Source organism: Pinus tabuliformis, chromosome 8, assembly GCF_031772625.1.
Source record: "Pinus tabuliformis cultivar Carrire ecotype Pingquan chromosome 8, CPIR1, whole genome shotgun sequence".
NCBI classification, from domain to species: domain Eukaryota; kingdom Viridiplantae; phylum Streptophyta; class Pinopsida; order Pinales; family Pinaceae; genus Pinus; species Pinus tabuliformis.
In genome coordinates, this window is record NC_142294.1 from 725,580,376 (window position 1) to 725,604,568 (window position 24,193).

Genomic DNA, 24,193 nt, shown 5'->3' on the forward strand with positions numbered 1-24,193 from the left:
ATCTGAAACAGCAATTCAGCAATCTTTATAAACCAATAATGTCCACTCAAATGATAGGATTGATACGGAGTTTCTTTGAGTGCAGTTTACACCTAAAATACCTCTCTAGTTTAGAATCGTAATAAGTATTAAGAAGGCAATGGAAAGTTTTGCAAAAGGCAATAGGCATAATGACTACAAATATAGTAATTAAACTTTTACTTAGAAATGAATCAGCTGTAGGTTCCCATTCCTCACTAAACGCCTCCATTGGTAGCGATACTTCAACTAAAGCAAGCTTTGGTTCCACTCTTTGTGTGTATGCCCGACCCTTTGAATTTACAACTAACCATTGTCTATCCCATCTGAACCCTGCATAACAGAAAATGTAGCAAACGAAAATCAGAAGATGAAATCCACACAATTGCTCACTTTTATGATGTAATTGACTCTATCAAAATGGAGATCGTCCGTGGGATTTCATGTGCAAACATTAATACTTTTGTTAAATTGTAAAAATAACTCTGAATCATTAGCATACCCATTAAATTGGAAATATCACCATATACAAATAATTCACATTTATATAGTCCAGGTTCAACAAGGAAACATGAGAATTCCTATTATTGCTTAATGTGATGCATATACAAAAGATAATAGATGTCAGAGATAAATGAGTTACCCTGTAGTGATGAGCTTAGGTTGATATTAATTGTCACATAATAGGTTTGTCAATGGTTTGTCACCAAAATCAACATTTGTTTAGTTACCCATGCTTAACAATGATAATGGAAAAGCTTTTTCCTATTTCTATAAATATCTATTTCCAAGTAAAGTGCAAGCAAGAATAGGGTGCTAGTGTGACTCTCAAACTAACAATGTTTTGCAATTAGTCGAGGAAAGCAATAAACATACATAACAAGAATGAACTAAATAATCATATGCAATACATTAAAAATTGAAATTGCAAACCAAGTGAATGGATTGAATGCAGTGAAGCCCAGTGGGTTAGCTTAAAATATTAAGTGTTGTTAAATTACAAGCAGGTGGTCTTGGGATCAAGTCCTTGGGCTGGCTATCAATCTGATATTCTCAATATTTTGGGTCTCACTCAATGTCCCTATCGGGTTATGCACCAAAATTATGTCAACTGGTTATCCTAAGTACCATCCTCAGAATGAGGGGAATTTCCTAGTGGTCTCTAACCTATATTCCATGGAGAGACCAAAAAAAAGATTGAATACAATGTCTTAACCTTCAAGACAACTATTTTAGGATCTTTTTAAAGTTTACATATCAATTTAAATATTAAATTGTTGTTTCTATTAGTACTTTGCATTGTTTGGAGTTCTTAAAATAGGAACGATCATAGATCACACCAAAGCAATAAAATCCCTCATGCCATTTGTCCTTGATCCTACAAATCATAAGACCTATTTAGGGATCGGACCTCTTAATGCTTTAAAACTGCCTAGTTAAAAGGTGACTAGGAAGGGTGTAATGTACCCAATACGCTTTGTGCACTTTGAGGGTATGGGGTGCTTCTCTTATTCACCCAAATTTGCACCAGGTTAGTAAATAACTGAACTCATTGTTCCGTTAATACAAGGGTGTCTGCTCATCCTAAGGGTGGCCCCAAGGGTGTCTACTCATCCTAGATGGGGTCAAAGATCATGTCATACCACATATTGTTGAGAAGAACAAGGCAAAGGAGATGTGGGACACCCTGACCACCTTATACCAGGGCTCTTCCATGCAGCGAAAGATGCTATTGGAGAATCAGTTGCAGTCATATCAGATGCAAAAGGGAGAATAGATAGATCCATTCCTTCTTAGGTTGCAGGAGATTCGCAACCAGCCTACTTCCATGGGGTCTACACCGGATCTAGAATTTATGATCCGGACTGCCCTGAATGCAATATCCAAGGAATGGGAGACTTTTGTCCATAGTATTTTGGGCAAGGCTACTCTTCCCATTTGGGAGGAGATGTGGGCAGCTCTTCGCTAGGAAGAGATCAGGAGGATGGCCAAGGCGGGGAGTAGTGGCAAGGGAGGTCGAATCAAGAAAGAGGAGGAGGAGGATGCGGCTCTAGCATCTGCGGGACAACAAGGGAAGAGGAAGAAGAAGGACATCTCCAAGGTTAAGTGCTTCCATTGTGGGGAACTGGGACATTATGCATCCTAGTGTCCCGGGAAGAAAAACAAGGGAGAGGCTTCTGATTCAAAGGCAGCTCCAGCTAAGGCGGAGAAAGAGGTCGAGACTGATGACGATTGTGTGATGAGTGCTCATGCACCTCTAGAGAAGGGTTGGGGTGACATCGAGTTGTAGTCAGGAGGACTACATACTAGGGGCACGATCCTTGAGGTGCCCAAACTTTTGGATCACATCAGGCTACGAGAGCCCTTAACGACAGTAGCATGATGACAGATGTCGGGTGGAGCAAAGTGTGATGGATCAGCAAGGTAAGGCTAGACTGCACAAGTTTGTAGTAGCACAACAGAGGATGCAACAGTGTGAGAGGCACAAAGGTGTTTGTAGCAATGCAGTGGCAGTGTAATATCCCTTATCAGGAATATTCCTTAAACACAAGCAAACTCCAACTAGAGATGGACTAGAAGGGCATTTACCAAATATGTCGCCTCTTAAAAGAGGACGAGATCTGGAGGCTACCTGGCCCTTTCCAAACTCTGTCTAAGAGTATAGGAGAACATACAAGTGGTATAATAGCCGAGAATGCTCAAAGAGATGCAAATAACGATGGTGCAACATATAACAATATAACCATAAGCAGATACTCAAGAAATGCAGAGAGAAATGCTAAGCCATTTTATTATACTGAGTAATAGAATGAGTACAGGAGGTGATAGGAAAGATGGCACCTTGACTTGCACAAGGCAAGTGAAGATATACACTCAGAATAGCAAAGGAATGGCCCCTCTCTGAATTGCTTCCAAGCTGCTGGAGAACTGTCGTGTTGCTACTGCTGCTAGAAATCAAATGAGGATTTGGGGTTGCTACCCTCTTCAGAAAAGGCTAAAACTCTGGAATCAGACTCTACTCAAGAAATCCAGAAAAACCCAGAAAGCTCTCCTGGAATGGCCGACCCTCGAAAATCACCCCCTTGGGGTTCTGCGCAGTCCCTCAATGCTCTGCACTGCCACTGAATGATACCTTCCTGAAATCTACCTAGAACCTTTTCCAGAACTCTCCAATGTGCAAGAGTTGATCCCCTGCTCTATCTTTCAGCACAAACCCTACTGCAAACCCTCAACTCAGACTCCTGCCAGAAAGAACTGCGTCATCCCTCTCAGTGCTGCGCAGTCCTCCAAAACGCTGATGAAACTGTTGCTGAAATGCTGATGCAACTACTGCTGAAATTCCAATAGAAATACCTTGCCCGAGCAGGCACTCGAAGTCCCCCGGGGCGAAGGTGAGATCTCCGAACGGAGACACTCAATGCACTAAACAGTGTTGCAGACTAGCTAAACAGCGAGCATGCTCTAAGTAAAAATGACTATCACAGATGCTCATAACTGAATAATCAAAATGAGGGGGCTCCTCTCTCCTTTATAGCCTTTGCCTCTCTCAATCCCAAGGCTCACCTCCTCCTATGTGATTCCTCTCTTGCCACGTGTTCCTTCCCTCCTGCACAATCCCTCCATGTGTCTGCGTGGGCTCCATTTCTGCGTCCCCCTTTGGCCCCCTTGGCTCCCCTCTAAGTCACAACGTTGTGCTACTAGGAAGTGAATTTTTATTCTAAAAGTGAGTTATGTCCCCCGTCCTCACTTTTTTATTTACAAATAACTATAGAAGGCAAAAATTGAACAAAATCGAATATTCCAATTAGCCATGGTTAATTAGAAATATTACAGTCTCCCCAGGCAAAATGTTGCTTGTTCTCAAGCAACTGAAGTGATGCATGCTACAATATCTTCTCACTCTCCCAAGTGGCATCCTCATCCGACAAATTCTTCCACCTCACCAAGAATTCCCGGACTGTCCTACTCCGCAGCTGCCTCTCCCTAGTATCAATGATAGCCTCCAAATGCAATACCAAATGCCCCTCATCATCTATGGGTGGTAGCTCATCTGTCACTGTCACCTGCAATCCCAATGCCTTTTTCAAGCATGATACATGAAAAACGTTATGAATATTGCTGCCTTGGGGCAGCTCCAACTCATATGTAACATGTCCAATCCTGTGTATCACCCTGTATGGCCCATAAAAGCGGGAATTGAGCTTCTCAGCCCCCTTCTGCTTCAGTGACGACTGTCGGTATGGTTGTAATCATAGGTAGACCATGTCCCCTACCTCGAACTGTCTCTCCACCCGACCCCCGTTGACATACAGCTTCTACTGGTTCTGCGCTGTAGCCATGTTATCCTTGAGAGCTCGGAGGATATCCTAACTCTCTTGGATCCAAATCTTGGCTCTAGGAGCCTTGCTATCACCAAACATCACGTCAGCAAAAGATAAAGGATGATACCCATATAAGGCATAGAATGGTGACATACCAATGGACATGTGATGTGAAGTATTGTAGCAGTACTCCCCCAGATGCAGCCACTTCAACCATGCTCGCTACTGCCCACTGACATAGTTACGCAAGTATCCCTCCAGCCACTTGTTAACTATCTCTGTCTGCCCGTCCGTCTGTGGGTGATAACTAGTACTCGGTGTCAACTCCATCCCCACCAACCGGAAAGGCTCCTGCCAAAACCCGCCCATGAAGCAGCTGTCCCTATCATTGATGATGGTCTTAGGAAGACCGTGTAGCCAGAAGATCTCTCTAAAGAACAGCTCGGCCACCTACGCTGCTGTATAGTGTGCGGATATGGCAGAAAAATGTGCGTACTTCGTCAGTCGATCAACGACGACAAAGATACAATCCTTGCCCTGTACCATGGGCAACCCAATGATGAAGTCCATCGAAATACTCTCCCACTTCCCCTCCGGAATGGGAAGAGGCTGCAATAATCCCGCGGGATGGCTCATCTCTTCCTTGTTCCTCTGGCAAACATCGCACTCCCTGACATGCTGGAGTATGTCCTCCTTGAGGCCCTTCCATGAGAAACTCTCTCTAATGGCCCTGTAGGTTTTGGTAAACCTCTGATGGCCTGCCAATGGTGAATCATGTGATGCTTGGAGAATCTTCTTCTTGAGCTGAGACCCCTCAGTCAAGAAGATCCGGTCCCTGTAATAGATGATCTCATCGATCACCTTGTACTTGTCATCTGCCACCTGCGCATCCAATACCTCACATGCAAACCTGTCCTTGGAGTACTCTACTAAGAGTTGAGCCCTCCAGTCTGTATCCAAGCTCATAAGAGACAACGTGGCTGGTCTACGTGAAAGGGCATCTACTACCACGTTGTTCTTACCTTTGACATACTCAATGTCAAAGTCATATGCTTGGATCTTACTGATCCACTTCTACTGCCTCTCCTGTAGTTGCTTCTGCTCCAAAAAGAATCTGAGGCTGTTGTGATCAGTCCTCACCCTAAACCTGTTATCTACCAAATACTACCGGAACTTGGCCAATGCATGCATGATGGCCAACATCTCCTTGTCGTATATGGGATACAACCTCTCATGCAGAAGGAGCTTTCGATTCTCATAGGCTATAGGGTGGCCTCCCTGCATCAATACTACGTCGATCCCCTCTCCCGACGCGTCACACTCCAAAATGAATGGCTGCATGAAATCTGGCAATGCAAGCACTGGGCAGCTGCTCATAACCTCCTTGAGCCTGTCAAAGGCTCGCTGCGCTGTATCCGACCAACTGAAAGCCCCCTTCCTCATCAAATCTGTCAGGGGTGCAGCAAGCTAGGAGAAACTCTTGACGAACTTCCGGTAGTAAGTACAAATGCCAATGAATCCCCGGAGTTCTGTCACATTTCTCGGCTCCGGCCATTCTCTGATGGCCCTGATCTTCTCCTCATGGACTCTCACTCTGTCCACCCCTATGATGTGTCCCAGATACAACATCTCCATCAACCCAAACTCACACTTGGAGAGTTTGGCATAAAACTACTACTCCTGTAAGATACACAATACTGTCTCAACGTGCTGGAGATGCTCCTCCCAAGTCCTGCTATAAATGAGAATATCATCAAAGAATACCAACACAAACTTCCTCAAGTGACTACGGAAGATGTGATTCATGCATGACTGAAATGTAGCAGGGGCATTGGTTAGCCCAAAAGACATCACCAAGAACTCAAAGTGCCCATAGTGACACCTGAAGGCGGTCTTGGGAATGTCCTGCTCCCTCACGCGAATCTGATGGTACCCAAATCTCAAATCAATCTTTGAGAAGAACTGTGCTCCTCTCAACTCGTCCATCAACTCATCGATCCTGGGTATGGGGTACCTATTCTTCAGGGTCTTCTTGTTCAGGGCCCTGTAGTCAATGCACATCCTCAATGTACCGTCCTTCTTCTTCACCAACACCACAGAAGAAGCAAAAGGACTCATGCTCGGTCGAATGTGCCCAAGAGCCAGCAACTCCTGGATAGCCCACTCAATCTCATCCCGATAGGCCTTGGGGTGCCTATAGGGGGTGGTGATCACAGCCTCTATGCCCTGCTCAAGCTCAATGGTGTGCTCAAACCCCCGATCCGGTGGTTGTCTTGGTGGAATCTCCCCAAACATTATGGCATACCGATCAAGGATGGACTGTATCTCTGGATGCACCGTCTACCCTGTAGTCCCTGCCTCTGATGCACGCAACTCCACTGCCCATTCTATGTCTCCCTTCCGGAAGACTGCCTCCATCCGATGAGTCGAAACAGTCTGAGGCGGATATGTGTGTTGTCCCTGTATCTTCTCATGCCTCCCTGTCTTCTCATCATCCCACTCCATCTCTAGGGTCTTCCAATCCGCCGTGACCTTCCCTAGAGTGATAAGCCACTGAACACCCAGTATCATGTTGGTGTCTGAAATATCGACCACGAACAAGTGGTCAGTCAATGTGTAGGTGCCCATCGTCACTAAAAGCTCTGGAACATAACGAGCACACGTCATGGTCTGATCTCCTGGGACCAAGACTGAAAACCCATCGAAGCTCTCTATCTGTATACCTCTCCGCTCAACCATCTATGCATCGATGAAGTTGTGGGTCGCCCCACTTTCAACCAAAACTGATACTCGCTGGCCACGTATTGTCCCTCGTACATGTAGCGTCAGATACTTGGGAACTCCTCACAATGTTGCAAGGGCCCCTTCGGTGGGTGCAAAAGATGCACCACCTGCTGCTGGTGGTGGAGGTGGCAAAGGTCCCTGTACGATATGGCTATCTCCTGCCTCCACATCATCTTTGTCATCCTCTTCTCCACTGCTCTCGGAGAAAACCTCAATAAAATGTGCTTTGCTAGCAGCACATCTATGTCCCAGTGCCCACAGCTCCTGACATGTGAAGCACAACCGCTTCTTCTTCAGCTCCCTCCTGACATCGTCATCAATTTGTACTCGTCCTGGATTCCCCTTTGGAGGTGGAATCCTCACATCCTTCCCCTTAGACTGAAAAGTCTATCTCTAGGGGTAAGGTGTTTGGGTCCTGGGTAAGACATCCTGTAAGTCCTGGGTCCTGCTGATAGCGTCCTGGAGTATGGCTGGTCTAGTGGATCGGACTAGACCCCAAAGTGGCTCTACTAACCACTCAACATACATATAGACCCTCTATGTCGTGGATAGGTCTGGCACCATCACGGAGACCCTCAAGAAATCTGCAATGTAGGTCTCTGGGCTCCCTGTCTATTTGAGCCTCATCAGCTCAACAAAATGCTGCTCTGGATCCCTCCGATCAAATCGCTCCATCAATCTCCTGGTAAACTCGGAATATGTCATCACTGTAGAGTGCCCAAGTGTAACCATCCTGTGAAACCACCAATCCAGGGCCTCACCATCCAAATGCAATGTTGCCACCTTGATGGCCTCTGTCTCCGACATCTGGTTAAACTAGAAATAAATGTCCAGCTTCTCCACCCAAGACTTTGCCGAACTATTTGATGAACCATCAAACGTAGGCAAGTGGAATCTACTCGTTGCAGGGTGGGTATCACCATCATGGTAATGCTGGTACCCTCTGTGATGGTCGCGAGGTCTACTATCCCGCTGGAGCTGAACAAAATCTCTGAATGAGAGGACTTCCCTGAGCTCCTGCCCATAGGTCTAGTACTCTGCAAAATAATCGCCCATATGTCCAGGCTCTGCCTCCTGCTGGGCTATGGCCACCGTGTTTGCTCCTAAGAAAGTGGGCATGGTAAAGCGTGTAGGGGCATGTGAGGCCACCTGCTGCGCAGTATCACGCTGCTCCAACAAATGGTGGGATGCGTCCGATCCCTCACCAACCTAGAAAACCCGTGGGCTCTCACGCTGTCTAGCCTCTACTGCCGTGAATTTCTGCCCCATCACCTCAATCTGCCTCGATAGATCCTGCACTGATTTGAGGGGCATATCTGCAAATCTCTTCCCGTCATCATCTGCGATCGGAGCCTCCTACTCTGCGTCCACCACAGGCTGCTTCTGTTCTGCGTCCCCCACCGGAATATAGTCTCCCTCTCCGTAAGTGTTCTCCAACCTATGCCCAGTGTCTCTGTATCTTCGACCTCTGTAACAGAGATATAGGGTTTTTTCCCCGGGTGTCATAGATTGCTAGCTCCATAGGCTGAGCCAGATCTATGCTCTGATACCACTGTAATATCCCTTATCAGGAATATTCCTCAAACACAAACAAACTCCAACCAGAGATGGACTGGGAGGGCATTTACCAGATATGTCGCCTCTGAAAAGAGGACGAGATCCGGAGGCTACCTGGCCCTTTCTAGACTCTGTCTAAGAGTATAGGATAACACACAAGTGGTATAATAGCCGAGAATGCTCAAAGAGATGCAAATAACGATGGTGCAACATATAACAATATAACCATAAGCAGATACTCGAGAAATGCAGAGAGAAATGCTAAATCATTTTATTATACTGAGTAATAGAATGAGTATCGGAGGTGATCGGAAAGATGGCACCTCGACTTGCACAAGGCAAGTGAAGATATACACTCAGAATAGCAAAGGAATGGCCCCTCTCTAACTGCGTCCAAGCTGCTGGAGAACTGTTGTGTTGTTGCTGCTGCTAGAAATCAAATGAGGATTTGGGGCTGCTCCCCTCCTCAAAAAAGGCTGAAACTCTGGAATCGGACTCTACTCAAGAAACCCAGAAAAACCCAAAAAGCTCTCCTGGAATGGCCGACCCCCGAAAATCACCCCCTTGGGGTTCTGCGCAGTCCCTCAATGCTCTGCGCTGCCACTGAATGATACCCTCCTGAAATATTCTTGAAACCTCCACCAGAACTCTCCAATGTGCAAGGTTTGATCTCCTGCTCTATCTCTCAGCACAAATCCTACTGCAAACGCTCAACTCAGACTCCTGCCAGAAAGAACTACGTCATCCCTCTCAGTGTTGCGCAGTCCTCCAAAACGTTGATGAAACTGCTGCTGAAATGTTGATGCAACTACTGTTGAAATGCCAATAGAAATACTTTTCCCGAGCAAGCACTTGAAGTCCCCCGGGGCTAAGGATGAGATCTCCGCACGGAGACACTCAATGCACTAAACAGTGTTGCAGACTAGTTAAACAGCCAGCGTGCTCTAAGTCGAAATGACTATCACAAATGCTCATAACTGGATGATCAAAATGAGGGGGCTCCTCTCTCCTTTATAGCCTTTGCCTCTCTCAATCCCAAGGCTCACCTCCTCCTGTGTGATTCCTCTCTTGCTACGTGTTTCTTCCCTCCATGTGTCTGCGTGGGCTCCATTTCTGCGTCCCCCTTTGGCCCCCTTGGCTCCCCTCTAAGTCACAACGTTGTGCTACTAGGAAGTGACTTTTTATTCTAAAAGTGAGTTATGTCCCCCGTCCTCACTTTTTTATTTACAAATAACTATAGAAGGCAAAAATTGAACAAAATCGAATATTCCAATTAGCCATGGCTAATTAGGAATATTACAAGCAGCAGAGGGAGCACGGGTTAGGAGCAGAGACATTTTCAGCATCACATGGCTTCCATACTGACTGGGATGTCAGTATTTGGGGAAGTCAGTTACCTACTTCTCGGTAACTAAGTTGCAGTGCAGCGGTTAGCAGTGGCAGTACTAGAGGCAGCATATTGAGAGGGAGTTGCAGTACAAATGTAGCAGTGGCAGTGACAGTGTCATGGGCAGCAGTGCAGAGGATGTGAGGCAGCAAGCCAAGCATCAGCACAAGAACCGGTGTGAAGGATCAATGTGATGTTTCAGTGGTGGAGCATTACTAGAGCACATTCGTCGCTAAAAATGAGTGTTGATTTGTGGTAGCATCGAATGTGCTCTAGCCATGAAAATTGGTGGAGAGGCTAAGGCACATAAGATATCCAAGACCCAGAAATCGTTTGGGGAAATTCCACCCGAATCGACAGATATTAAAATAATTAATATTTTTAATGAGGTTCTTAAGTCTAAACCAATGTCACATGGTTCACGTTCGAGTTAGGGATCGACAATGATTAGGTTCGGTTTGAGTTGGAATTTTTTGATGAGGTTCGAATGAGATTCGCCATTAGGTTCATATATATATATATATATATATATATATATAATGAATTATAGGATAAAATAGTAAGAAATCAACATCAGTAAACATCAAAAAAGTTATCACGGACATGGAAACTGAAAGGATAAATTACAAGCTCGAGTTGCGACATGAGGTTATGAGTTTTGATCTATGAACTTGGTCAATGGCTATGAGGTTCGATTAGATTCGTCGAACCTCAAAAATTTTTTAAGGTTCACCAAAATTCGAACCTCAAGGTTAAAGTTCGACGAACCTTGTGACATAGGTCTAAACTTAGGAAAATTATAATATTAATGTGTATTAATATAAAATGGGTGAGAAAGTTCTAAATGACAAGGATCGAGCCAAATCTAATCTTATCCGTTGATTAAGGACTTAATCTCGGCCGTTGAATCGTCAACAGGAAAAGTATAAGAGGAGGCTTGAGGGTCAGTTGGAGACTGTAATATTCCTAATTAGCCATGGCTAATTGGAATATTCGATTTTGCTCAATTTTGCCTTCTATAGTTAGTTATAAATAAAAATGTGAGGAAGGGGGGCATAACTCACTTTATGAATAAAGTCACTCCCTAGTAGCACAACGTTGTAACTTAAAAAGGGAGCCAAGGGGGCCCAAGGACCACATAGAGAAGGGGCCCACGCAGACACTTGGAGGGACTGCGCAAATGGAGAAGGAGCACGTGGCTAGAGAGAGGCTACATTGGAGGAGGTGGACCTTAAGGTTTTGAGAGAGTCCAATGCTATAAAGGAGAGAGGAGCCTTCTCATTTTGATCATTCGATTATGTTGCATTTGAGCTAGTCACTTCGACTTAGAGCACGCTGGCTGTTTAGCCTGTCTGCAGCACTGTTTAGTGCATCGAGTGTCTTCGTTCGGAGATCTCACCCTTAGCCTCGGGGGACTTTGAGTGCCTGCTCGGGCAAGGTAGTTCCATTAGTATTTTGCAGGAGGAGCGATTTTTGGAGTTGAGGAGGAGCTGAGTATTTTGATGACTGCGCAGCCTTGAGAGGGGAGGACGCAGTTCTTTTGGGTAGGAGCTCCGGATTGGGTTTTTGTGGAGGATTTGAGCTGGGAGATTGAGCAAGGGATCAGCCCTTGCATATTGGAGGATCTTGGCAGAGTTTCGGGCAGAGTTCTGGAGGTTTCTCTTCAGGAGAAGCGCAAAGCCTTGAGGGATTGCGTAGATCCCCAAGAGGGTGATTTTCGGGGCTCAGCACTTTTAGAAAAGCTTTCTGGCCTTTTCTAGGTTTATTGAGCAGAGGCTAATTCCAGAGTTTCAGCATTTTCTGAGGGGAACAGCCCCAAATCCTCACTTGATTTCAGCAATAGCAGCAACACAGCAGTTCTTTGGCAGTTTGGACGCAGTTCAGAGAGAGGTCATTTCCTTACCGTTTTGAGTGTATTTCTTCACTTGCCTTGTGCAAGTCAAAGTGCTATCCTTCTGATCACCTCTTGTACTCTTTCCATTAATCAGTATAATAAAATGGCTTAGCATTTCTCTCTGCATTTCTCGAGTATCTGCTTATTTTCTATGTATACATTGTTGTATGTTGCACTATTGTTATTTCTCTGGTTGGAGTTTTCTTGTATTGAGCGATATCTCCGGTAAGGGATATTACAATGGTATCAGAGCATAGATCTGGCTCAGCCTGTGGAACTAGCAGTCTATGACACCAAGGGAGAAGCCCTACATCTGTTACAGAGGTAGGAAATACAGAGATATTGAGCGTAGGTTGGAGAATACCTACGGAGAGGGAGACCGTGTTCGAGTGGTGGACACAGAACAGGAGGAGCCTGTGGTGAACACAGAACAGGAGGAGCCTGTGGTGGACGCAGAGCAAGAGGATCTGATGGCAGTTGATGACGGGAAGAAATTTGCGGACATGATCTTCAAATCAGTGCAGGATCTGTCAAGGCAGATCGAGGTGATGGGGCAGAGATTCACAGCGGTGGAAGCTAGACATCGTGAGAGCCCACGGGTTTTCCAGGTTGGAGAGGGATCGGGTGCATCTCACCATTTGCCAGAGCAGGGTGCCACTCAGCGTGATACTACTCAGCAGGTGGCCTCACATGCCCCTATACGCTCTACCATGCCCACTTTCCTAAGAGAAGACACGGGGGCTGGAGGACAGCAAGAGGCAGAGCCCGCTCATATGGGCAATTATTTTGCGGAGTACTAGGCCTATGGGCAGGAGTTCAGGGATGCTCTCTCATTCAGAGACTTTGTTCGACTCCAGCAGGATAGTAGACCCCGCGACCCTCACAGAGGATACCGACATTATCATGATGGAGACACCCACCGCACAGCTAGTAGATTTCACTTGCCTACGTTTGATGGCTCATCAAACAATTTGGCAAAGTCTTGGGTGGAGAAGCTGAACATCTATTTCCAGCTTAACCAGATGTCGGAGACAGAGGCCATCAAGGTGGCGACATTACATTTGGATGGTGAGGCCCAGGACTAGTGGTTCCATGAGTTGGTTACACTCGGACACTCCACAGTGATGACATATGCCGAGTTCACCAGGAGACTGATAGAGAGGTTTGACCGGAGGGATCCGGAACAACACTTTGTTGAGCTAACAAGGCTCAAACAGACCGGAAACCCAGAGACCTACATTGCAGACTTCTTGAGGGTTTCAATGATGGTGCCAGATCTATCCAAGGCACGAAGGATCTACATGTATATTGAGGGGTTAGCAAAGCCACTTTGGGGTCTAGTCAGTTCCACTAGACCAGCCACACTCCAGGATGCTATTAGTAGGACCCGGGACTTACAGGATGCCTTACCCAGGACCCAAACACCTTACCCCCAGAGATAGGCTTTCTAGCCTAAGGGGAAGGATGTGAGGATTCCGCCTCCAAAGGGGAATCCAAGACGAGCACAAATTGATGATGATGCCAGAAGGGAGCTGAAGAAGAAGCGGTTGTGCTTTACTTGTCAAGAGTCGTGGGCACCGGGACATAGATGTGTTGCTGGCAAAGCACATTTTATTGAGGTCTTCTCCGAGAGCAACGGGGAGGAGGATGAGGAGGATGATGTGGAGGTAGGAGATACACATGCCGCGTAGGATCCTTTGCCACCTCCACCACCAGCAGCAGGTGGTGCAGCTTTTGCGCCTACCCAAGGGGCCCTTGCAACATTGCAAGGAGTTCCCAAGTATCTGACGCTACGCGACGGTGGACAGTACGTGGCCAGCGAGTATTAGTTTTGGTTGACAGTGGGGCAACCCACAACTTCATCAATGCACAGATGGTTGAGCGAAGAGGTATACAGACAGAGAGCTTCAATGGCTTTTCAGTTTTGGTCCCAGGAGATCAGACCATGATGTGTGCTCGTTATGTTCTAGAGTTATCAGTGACGATGGGCACCTACACACTTACTGACCACTTTTTCGTGGTCAATATTCCGAACACCAACATGATACTGGGTGTTTAGTGGCTTATCACTCTAGGGAAGGTCACGATAGATTGGAAGGCCCTAGAGATGGAGTGGGATGATGAGAAGACAGGGAGGCATGAGAGCATACGGGGACAGCACACATATCCGCCTCAGACTATTTCGGCTCATCGGATGGAGGCAGTCTTCCGGAAGGGAGATGTAGAGTGGGCAGTGGAGCTGCATGCATCAGAGGCAGGGACTACAGAGTAGACGGTGCACCCAGAGATATAGTCCATCCTTGACCAGTATGCCATAGTGTTTGGGGAGATTCCGCCAGGACAGCCACTGGACCGGGGGTTTGAGCACACCATTGAGCTTGAGCAGGGCATACAGGCAGTGATTACTACCCCCTATAGGCATCCCAAGGCCTATCGGGATGAGATTGAGCGAGCCATTCAGGAGTCGCTGGCTCTTGGGCACATTCGGCCAAGCACGAGTCTTTTTGCTTCTTCTGTGGTGTTGGTGAAGAAGAAGGACGACACATTGAGGATGTGCATTGACTACAGGGCCCTAAACAAGAAGACCCTGAAGAACAGGTACCCCATACCCAAGATCGATGAGTTGATGGACGAGTTGAGAGGAGCACGGTTCTTCTCAAAGATTGATTTGAGATCTGGGTACCATCAGATTCGCGTGAGGGAGCAAGACATTCCCAAGACCGCCTTCAAGTGTCACTATGGGCACTTTGAGTTTTTGGTGATGCCCTTCAGGCTAACCAACACCCCAGCTACATTCCAATCCTGCATGAACCACATCTTCCGCAGTCACTTAAGGAAGTTTGTGTTGGTGTTCTTTGATGACATTCTCATTTACAGTAGGACTTGGGAGGAGCATCTCCAGCACATTGAGACAGTGTTGCGCATCTTGGAGGAGCAGCAGTTCTATGCCAAGCTCTCCAAGTGTGAGTTTGGGTTGACAGAGACGTTGTACTTGGGACACATCATAGGGGTGGACAAAGTGAGAGTCCACAAGGAGAAGATCAGGGCCATCAGAGATTGGCTGGAGCCGAGGAACGTGACAGAACTTCAAGGATTCATTGGCATTTGTACTTACTACCGGAAGTTCGTCAAGAGTTTCTCACAGCTTGCTGCACCCCTGACAGATCTGACGAGGAAGGGGGCATTCAGTTGGTCGAATACAGCGCAGCGAGCCTTTGACAGGCTCAAGGAGGTTATGAGCAGCTACCCAGTGCTTGTATTGCCAGATTTTTCGCAGCCATTTGTTTTGGAGTGTGATGCGTCGGGAGAGGGGATCGGCGCAGTGTTGATGTAGGGAGGTCACCCTATAGCCTTTGAGAGTCAGAAGCTCCTTCCGCATGAAAGGTTGTATTCTATATACGACAAGGAGACGCTGGCCATTATGCATGCATTGGCCAATTTCCGACAGTATTTAGTGGGTAACAAGTTCAGGGTGAGGATTGATCACAACAGCCTCAGGTTCTTTTTGGAGAAGAAACAACTACAGGAGAGGCAGCAGAAGTGGATTAGTAAGATCCAAGCGTATGACTTTGACATTGAGTATGTCAAGGGTAAGAACAACGTGGTAGCAGATGCCCTTTCACGTAGACCAGCCATGTTGTCTCTTATGAGCTTGGACACAGACTGGAGGGCTCGACTCTTAGTAGAGTACTCCAAGGACAGATTTGCATGTGAGATTTTGGATGGGCAAGTGGCGGATGACAGGTACAGGGTGATCGATGAGATCATCTACTATAGGGACTGGATCTTCTTGACTAAGGGATCTCAGCTCAAGAAGAAGATACTTCAGGCATCACATGATTCACCATTGGCCAGCCATCAGGGGTTTACCAAAACCTACAGGGCCATTAGAGAGAGATTCTCATGGAAGGGCCTCAAGGAGGACATACTCCAGCATATCCGGGAGTGCGAGGTTTGCTAGAGGAACAAGGGGGAGATGAGCCATCCCGTAGGATTATTATAGCCTCTTCCCATTCCGAAGGGGAAATGGGAGAGTATTTCGATGGACTTCATCACAGGGTTGCCCATGGTGCAGGGCAAGGATTGTATCTTTGTCGTCGTTGATCAAATGACAAAGTACGCACATTTTTTCACCATATCCGCACACTACACAACAGCGCAGGTGGCCGAGCTGTTCTTCAGAGAGATCTTTGGGCTACATGGTCTTCCTAAGACCATCATCAGTGACAGGGACAGTCGTTTCATGGGCAGGTTTTGGCAAGAGCTTTTCCGGTTGGTGGGGACAGAGTTGACACCGAATACCAGTTATCACCCACAGAAAGACGGGCAGACGGAGATAGTTAACAAGTGGCTGGAGGGCTACTTGCGTAACTATGTCAGTGGGCAGTAACGAGCATGGCTGAAGTGGCTGCATCTGGGGGAGTACTGCTACAACACTACACATCACATGTCCATTGGTATGTCACCATTCTATTCTTTGTATGGATATCATCCTTTATCTTTTGCTGACGTGATGTTTGGTGCTAGCAAGGCTCCGAGAGCCAAAATTTGGATCCAAGAGAGTCAGGATATCCTCCGAGCTCTTAAGGATAATATGGCTACAGTGCAAAACCAGCGGAAGCTGTATGCTGACAGGGGTCGGGTGGAGAGACAGTTTGAGGTAGGGGACTTGGTCTACCTACAATTACAGCCATACCGACAGTCGTCACTGAAGCAGAAGGGAGCTGATAAGCTCAAACCACGCTTTTATGGGCCATACAGGGTGATACGCAGGATTGGACAGGTTGCGTATGAATTGGAGCTGCCCTAAGGCAGCAAGATTCATAACGTTTTTCATGTATCATGCCTGAAGAAGGCATTGGGGCAGCAGGTGACAGTGACAGATGAGCTACCACCCACGAATGATGAGGGGCATTTGGTGTTGCAGCCAAAGGCTATTATTGATACCAAGGAGAGGCAGCTGCGGAGCAAGACAGTCCGGGAATTCTTGGTGAGGTGGAAGAATTTACTGGATGAGGATACCACTTGGGAGAGTGAGAAAATTTTGCAACATCCATCACTTCAGTTACTTGAGGACAAGCAACATTTTGCCTGGGGAGACTGTAATATTCCTCATTAGCCATGGCTAATTGGAATATCCGATTTTGCTCAATTTTGCCTTCTATAGTTAGTTATAAATAAAAAAGTGAGGAAGGGGGACATAACTCACTTTATGAATAAAGTCACTCCCTAGTAGCACAACGTTGTAACTTAAAAAATGGGAGCCAAGGGGGCCCAAGGACCACGTAGAGAAGGGGCCCACGCAGACACTTGGAGGGACTGCACAGATGGAGAAGGAGCACGTGGCAAGAGAGAGGCTACGTTGGAGGAGATGAGCCTTAGGGTTTTGAGAGAGGCCAACGCTATAAAGGAGAGAAGAGCCTTCTCATTTTGATCATTTGATTATGTTACATTTGAGCTAGTCACTTCGACTTAGAGCACACTCGCTGTTTAGCCTGTCTACAACACTGTTTAGTGCATCGAGTGTCTTCGTTCGAAGATCTCACCCTTAGCCCCAGGGGACTTCGAGTGCCTGCTTGGGCAAGGTAGTTCCATCAGTATTTTGCAAGGGGAGCGATTTCTGGAGTTGAGGAGCTGAGTATTTTGATGAATGCGCAGTCTTGAGAGGGGAGGATGCAGTTCTTTTGGGTAGGAGCTCTGGATCGGGTTTTTGTGGAGGTTTTGAGCTGGGAGATTGAGCAAGGGATTATCCCTTGCATATTGGAGGATCTTGGCAGAGTTTCGGGCAGAGTTCTGGAGATTTCTCTTCAGGAGCAGCGCAGAGCCTTGAGGGATTGCGTAGATCCCCAAGAGGGTGATTTTCAGGGCTCAGCACTTTTAGAAAAGCTTTCTGGGCTTTTCTGGGTTTATTGAGCAGACGCTGATTCTAGAGTTTCAGCATTTTCTGAGGAGGGGAACAACCCCAAATCCTCACTTGATTTCAGCAGTAGCAGCAGCACAACAATTCTCCTGCAGTTTGGACGCAGTTCAGAGAGAGGCCATTTCCTTAACATTCTGAGTGTATTTTTTCACTTGCCTTGTGCAAATCGAGGTGCTATCCTTCTAATCACCTCTTGTACTCTTTCCATTACTCAGTATAATAAAATGGCTTAGCATTTCTCTCTGCATTTCTCGAGTATCTGCTTATTTTCTATGTATACATTGTTGTATGTTGCACTATTTTTATTTCTCTAGTTGAAGTTTGCTTGTATTTGAGGGATATCTCCAGTAAGGGATATTACAGAGACACACCAAGTTGATCGAGAATTCGATTTTCTGGGGCAGGGTTTGCTGAGAAATCGAGTTAGTGATCTATTGCAACGAAGGGCAGTTCGACAGAAGGCCGAGAATACATATCAAAGAGTCAGAGGCAACCAAGACTGACGCAGACGCTAAGTGGGCCAGCGCAGAAGACGCAGAAGGCCAAGAGGCTAACACAGAAGGCCAAGAGGTTGATGCAGAGGCTAGCAGAGCTGACATTGGGTTGAAGAGGCAGCGCTGAGGGATTTTCGTGGGGCAAACTGGGAGCTGAGAGGCAGATGTAGCGCAGAAAAGGGTGACGCAGTCCCTGGAGGGTGACGCAATTCCAGAGAGAAGCTTGGATCAACTTTCGTTGTCCAGATAAGGAACTACCAAAGTTGTTGTGGGATCAATCATCCGGTTGCTGATCAGCCGAAATATATGTCTCCAAGGAGAGGTACTTCTGCCAAGAAAATTCTCTGAAGGGTGAGTCATTTCTATCACCCTAGTTGTATTCAAAAATTGCATAATAATAAAACCCTCATATCTGCTACATCGGTTTCTCGCATTGGGTTTTTCCAAGGACGTTTGTCCAAAAATAACGGTGTCCCTTATGTGATTGTCTCGGTTATTTCAGTTGTTGATCTGTATATGTAAGGCTGCATTTGTGTTTATTTCAATATTTATATTTATAAATAACTTGTTAATGGAAAGAACAAGTAGGAGATAATAAACCAGATAACGCAGTAGGGATTTCTAATGTGTCAGACTTAGAAATTTCAACACAAGTGTCTGCAAACACTGCATCCCTGGACGTTTCCTGCACATCTGTCTGCTCCAACCCAATGATTGGTCCCAAGGGTGTCTGCTCATCCTCCATCATGGGCTCAACATGAGCCACTAGCTAACTATCCAAAAATGGCCCATCCCGCACATTGTGTATATCATCTGACTCATACTCCTCTATGTCCTCTCTATGTTGAATCATCAGTCGCTAATCTGCTCCTTGATCTCTTTCCCTCATGGGAACAATTGGCTGCTCATCATACTCCTCTACCACACATGGATGCATATCTGGGCCACTGTCATCAACTCCACAGGACTGCTCATGCCCCTCAAAGGTATCATAATATGAACCCATGGACTCGTCCAAAGAAGAATCCTCACCCTGAAAATCAGAAGGGATCTCCTCATGCTCTACCTCTGTCATCTCCTCAGTGTCACTCAAGCATGAGTGGTCAGGTCCCTAAGGTCCCTTGCAGACAAAGCAAAGTCCCTTCCTCCTCGGCTCATTCTTGTTGCATGATCCCCAAAACCTAAGCAGCTCCTCCCTAGTCAATTGTCTCATTAACAGCCCAATGTTCTACTCAACCAACCTCTTGGCTAGTTCATAAGAAGCAGGTGAGACCAACTATTCTCTCCTCGAAAACAGACAACAATCGAGACTGCAACTCCTGGCAAATGGCATCACGACCTCTCATACATGATGATAAGATGGACTGCATGTGTGTTATGACCTTGTCAGGATGATGTTTGTTAATGCTGAAGAAGCATTGGGACATCTACAGGATAAGATCATAACACTGGAGATTGAACATGACTTCATAAGTCTTAGTCATGGCCATAATTTCCAAAACTTGAAGCTTCTTCCCAAATGTAGAACCTAAGGAGTTATCCAAGTCTTGTAAGGTTTATACGATCAGCTTGAAGACTCTCTTCATAACATCATCATTGAAAGGAGCTATAGGGGCGGTTAGTCTCATGATGTTACTGAGACAAGATGCAACTGGAAGTCTGAACCCTTCACAAGGTTCCTCCAAGAATTTGAGTTGTATGAGAGCAAGCATATCTGGTTTTAGAGCCCAAAATAGTTTCTTCCCTTCTAACTAGTTCACTTCGAAAAGGAGTGCCTCTAGTTCATCTAGTTCGAAAAACACTTTCCATGTGACCCTCATGTGCTTCAAATCTATCCCACGTTCAAATATTTTGTGCCCCATTTCCTGCCCCTTCTGCACATCCTTTGGCTGTTCTCTCTAAAGAATGGCATAGACCCTTTTTGAGAAGGGTCCGCTGTTTTGTTTTGGTCTTTGGTTTAGGTTACATTCCATTGATGTATTGTTGTGTTGATTTAAGAGGTGCTTTAAGTACTCCATCGTTCAGAGCAGCAAGACATCAACATACAAGACTTGCAGCACAACAAAAGTATACAATGATGCTACAGTGATATGACCAATTGTCACAACATATAGGCCCTAATACATAACATCCCATGCATCACTCAACAGTTTAGGACATATGACAGTCAAACCATATTACAAGGCTTGGTTTATAAGGAATATTTTGATGCACTGCTCTAAGATTCCACTAAGAACACCTCCCCAAAGACCACAATTTTCTGAGTGTATTTGGTGTGATATCTTTGGGAAGTATTGTCAAACAGTTAGGTAGCAAACATGTTGTAGGTGACTATCATCATTTTTTTTCGAGGACAGTTCATAACATATTCCCAACAGACCCAAAAATAATCATACAACTAATATATATATATAACACCAACATAGACAGTCTTTTTTTCCCCTCTTAAAAAATGAATGTACGCAGATAAGAGTGATAGAACCATAGAACCTGGTAAATAGACCAGCAAAACGTCCTTCAGTACAGTGATAGGTAGGTGTCTCCCACTACCCACTGTTGCAGCTTTCAATCCAGTCCAGAATATACGCACAAAAACAAGAAAACTCGTGAGGCTTCAAGCAAATGCGTAGGGATTCTCCACACTTATTTCAGGAACTGGTTACAGTGAGTGACTGGTTCTTTCATCTTAGTATTTCTGGGTGTGTTCCAGCCTCTGTTACAGCTCTTTTAGAAGCACACAGACCATTTCAGATAAGCAAACTCATGGGCAGTGAAACAAGTAACTGCACTCCTCTCCTGAAATTGGACCACTGCAGGTTATGAATGCCTCCGGAATGTTCCTCAATCATGCAGTAAGAGGAAACGATAAATAATATCAAACTGTACGCTGCCCAAAACAATTTTTTGTAGCCACTGTATTACACATAGTCCCAGATAAGCCTGAACAGTCAACTCTTCAACTAATTTGACTTCGGAATGAGGGGTATGGGCTTGAGAAAACTCCATGCAGCAAAGTAAGCTCAGTTCTAAGTAGACTGTGGTCTTGCTTTGCTTCAAATTGTGCCCAACTGATAGAATAGTTTAACTCGTTGCACAGCCCACCACAAATACACAGCCCCTTCAGAATTATAACCAAAAAAAAAAAAAAAAAATATGAAACTCATGCCAAGTATACCACAGGATGCTTGTCCAGCAAATTATATGAAGGACTTTGTCCCTCCAGCCTAGGAAAACACGCCCCTTGATTCGACTTTTGCCCGAAATTCGATCAGAAGAGGAAATGCTTGCTAATCACACCAAATTTTGGCACTCGCTTAACAAACACAGCTCCGCAGAATAATAATCAACTTCCTTACTTCGCACACTCCATCGCATTGCGCTGCCATACATTCCTTTTCAATACACAGGAAACGTACAACCACTGTAATTGCGTTGTTACACAGGCTCTGTGCAGGGTGTATTTAGCTCCTCACGTTATGGCATCTTTGTTGTGCTGGCACAATAATTCGGGTCTCTTTAAGCGGATGATTGGGTCCTTTAAATAAGATAATGCAGCTTCAATTTACTTCTACAGATTGACTCTCTCATTCAACCGGCCCACAGTAAATGATGCAGCCTTTGACTAATGATTTGCTCCTGGGACACTCTTTCTTTGACTTGGAATGGTACTCCCTCTAATAATAACCAAGCTTCTAGAACCTGCTTCTCCCAAAGTTGGCATTTGGCCCTCGTAATCCAATTTGTTGTGGAACAAAACTTAGAGTAATGATATTATACCATTTAATCTTCGGCCCTTTTGACTAAAAATAAAATGAAATTTCCACCCAAATAATACTTTCACGACCCAAGAAGAATACTTTGGCTTACGGCCCCCACCAAGAAAATATTTGGATATGAACTAAAATAAGTGAGACTTTATAATATTTATTCCTCCTTAAAATAATCCAAATGCGTCCTTCATGCTTGTCTTTCTAAATCCTCTGTCAATTTGTTGGATAGTTATTGAGCCAAGATGATTTGGCAGGAAATTGTGGGACACTTAATAAAGAAAATTTGTCGAGAGGGACTGGGGCTTTGGCATCATATTCCCCGTAATAAAATTATGGCTACAACAAATACAGAAATCTAGTACTGCAAATAATCCTGAAATTTCCCCAACTGAAAACCCGCAGGCTGAGATGAGACCGAAGCTCCGATACCACTGTAATATCCCAAATGGGATATTTTCCTAATTTTTGCAGAAATCTATCTTAACCAAAATTTCTCCATAAAAATTACCATTTACTTGATAGAAGATTGTCATGTAAAATATAACTAATAGAATGCATGCAATTCAATAATACAATGAGCAGAAATCTCAGCTTTTATTATAATAAGAAAATAGGGTTTACATCTTGATACAACAAAATAGCTAAGATGGAACACTAGCCTCAAGAATTTGCTCCAATGTTGTGTTGGCCCTCCAAAACTGAAATGAAATGTCACTGATGAGCTCTCCTGTGAATTTTGGAGGAATTCACCAAGGGGAGATGGGTACTCACCCAATCTCACTGAATCAGCGGAGGGTTTCCGTCCTGGGGCTACAACTGAATTAGAGAACCAGGTTCTCAACCTCTCATGCAAGAAGAAATGTCAAATCCAAGATATTCTCCAATGGACTCCTCCTCTTTTATAGATCTGATAGACTCCTATTTTATTATTATTTTAATCATGGAGCACTTTTCCCTCTTTTATTTTAATTAAAATATTCTTTTTAATTTAGGAAAATGGTAAATTGGCCACCATGTCTCCTCAGTGCATTGAAATCCACATCTAATCATCCCATCCTGTAGATCTTCTCATTCTGGGTCCAACGAGTTATTACACTAAGGCGTTTTGTCAAGTATTCCTCCCAGAATACCACCTTAAGCGTAATTAATTGAGTTAGGCCCAATAATAACTCTGTTTTTTTTAAGTTGTCGGAATGCACCAGAACGAAAGGAAAATTGTGCAGATGATGGAATATACCAAGCGAATGCCATCAGACCTCATAGAAACTCCTCAAAACCCCTCCAAAAGCCCCTGGGCCCACTGATGACACCAACTTGCACTTGTGACCTGTCTACCCCCAACTGTGAAAGTCCATCCTAACCATGTCATAAGGAACACCAAAAAAGGGAACATTACATCCTTTCTCTTGTTACTTTTAGAGCATCCTGCTTATTGAAGGACATTGTGTCTAATTGCTAAAGTGATATAATATTGTTCTTGCTCATTATTATCATTTAAAGAACATTGAGATTGCTAATTGATAAAATCACTTTATATATCTTTTGAGCATTCCTCATTGTCTCATTTGGTTTCTAATTTGCATATCAAGTCCATTGATAAATTGGTGCTCCTTGCTTTTCATTATCATTGTTTTAGAGCACTTGTCTCATTGAGATTGTTAAGTCATTGAATAAATCTTGTGATTGGATAATCTATTGGAAGTTGCTTGTCTCATTGATTCATTGGATAAATTGGTTTTGAAGCACTTTAATTAGAAAATCAAGTGGTTCATTGGCACATTTTCTTTAGTGAGATTTTTTCCTGTAATTGCTCTTCAAGTACTTCTTTTATGCTCTTGTGTTGAACATCATTGAATCTCAAGTAACTTAACTTGAAGTACTTAAAAGTCATTTAATAATCACACTTAAAGCTATCACCCATATCCTACATACCATTATAGGATTAGTTGTGCATTAATAAATTTACCTCCAAGCATAAGCTTGGTTGATAGAAATATAGGACCACCCTTCTCTATCAGCTTGCGATGCTTGACCCTTGCACTAAGGT

At 45.0% G+C, this 24,193-nt stretch overlaps 1 protein-coding gene across 1 annotated transcript in view; it reads right to left on the reverse strand.

Annotated features, from left to right (window-relative positions):
* LOC149237635 (uncharacterized) overlaps positions 1–24,193 on the reverse strand; it is a 262,020-nt gene that overhangs the window by 177,022 nt on the left and 60,805 nt on the right. Inside the window, exon 2 of the mRNA XM_089372729.1 lies at positions 202–351. Within this exon, the coding sequence (XP_089228855.1) occupies positions 202–351 (150 nt within the window). The remainder of the gene's footprint in view (positions 1–201; positions 352–24,193) is intronic.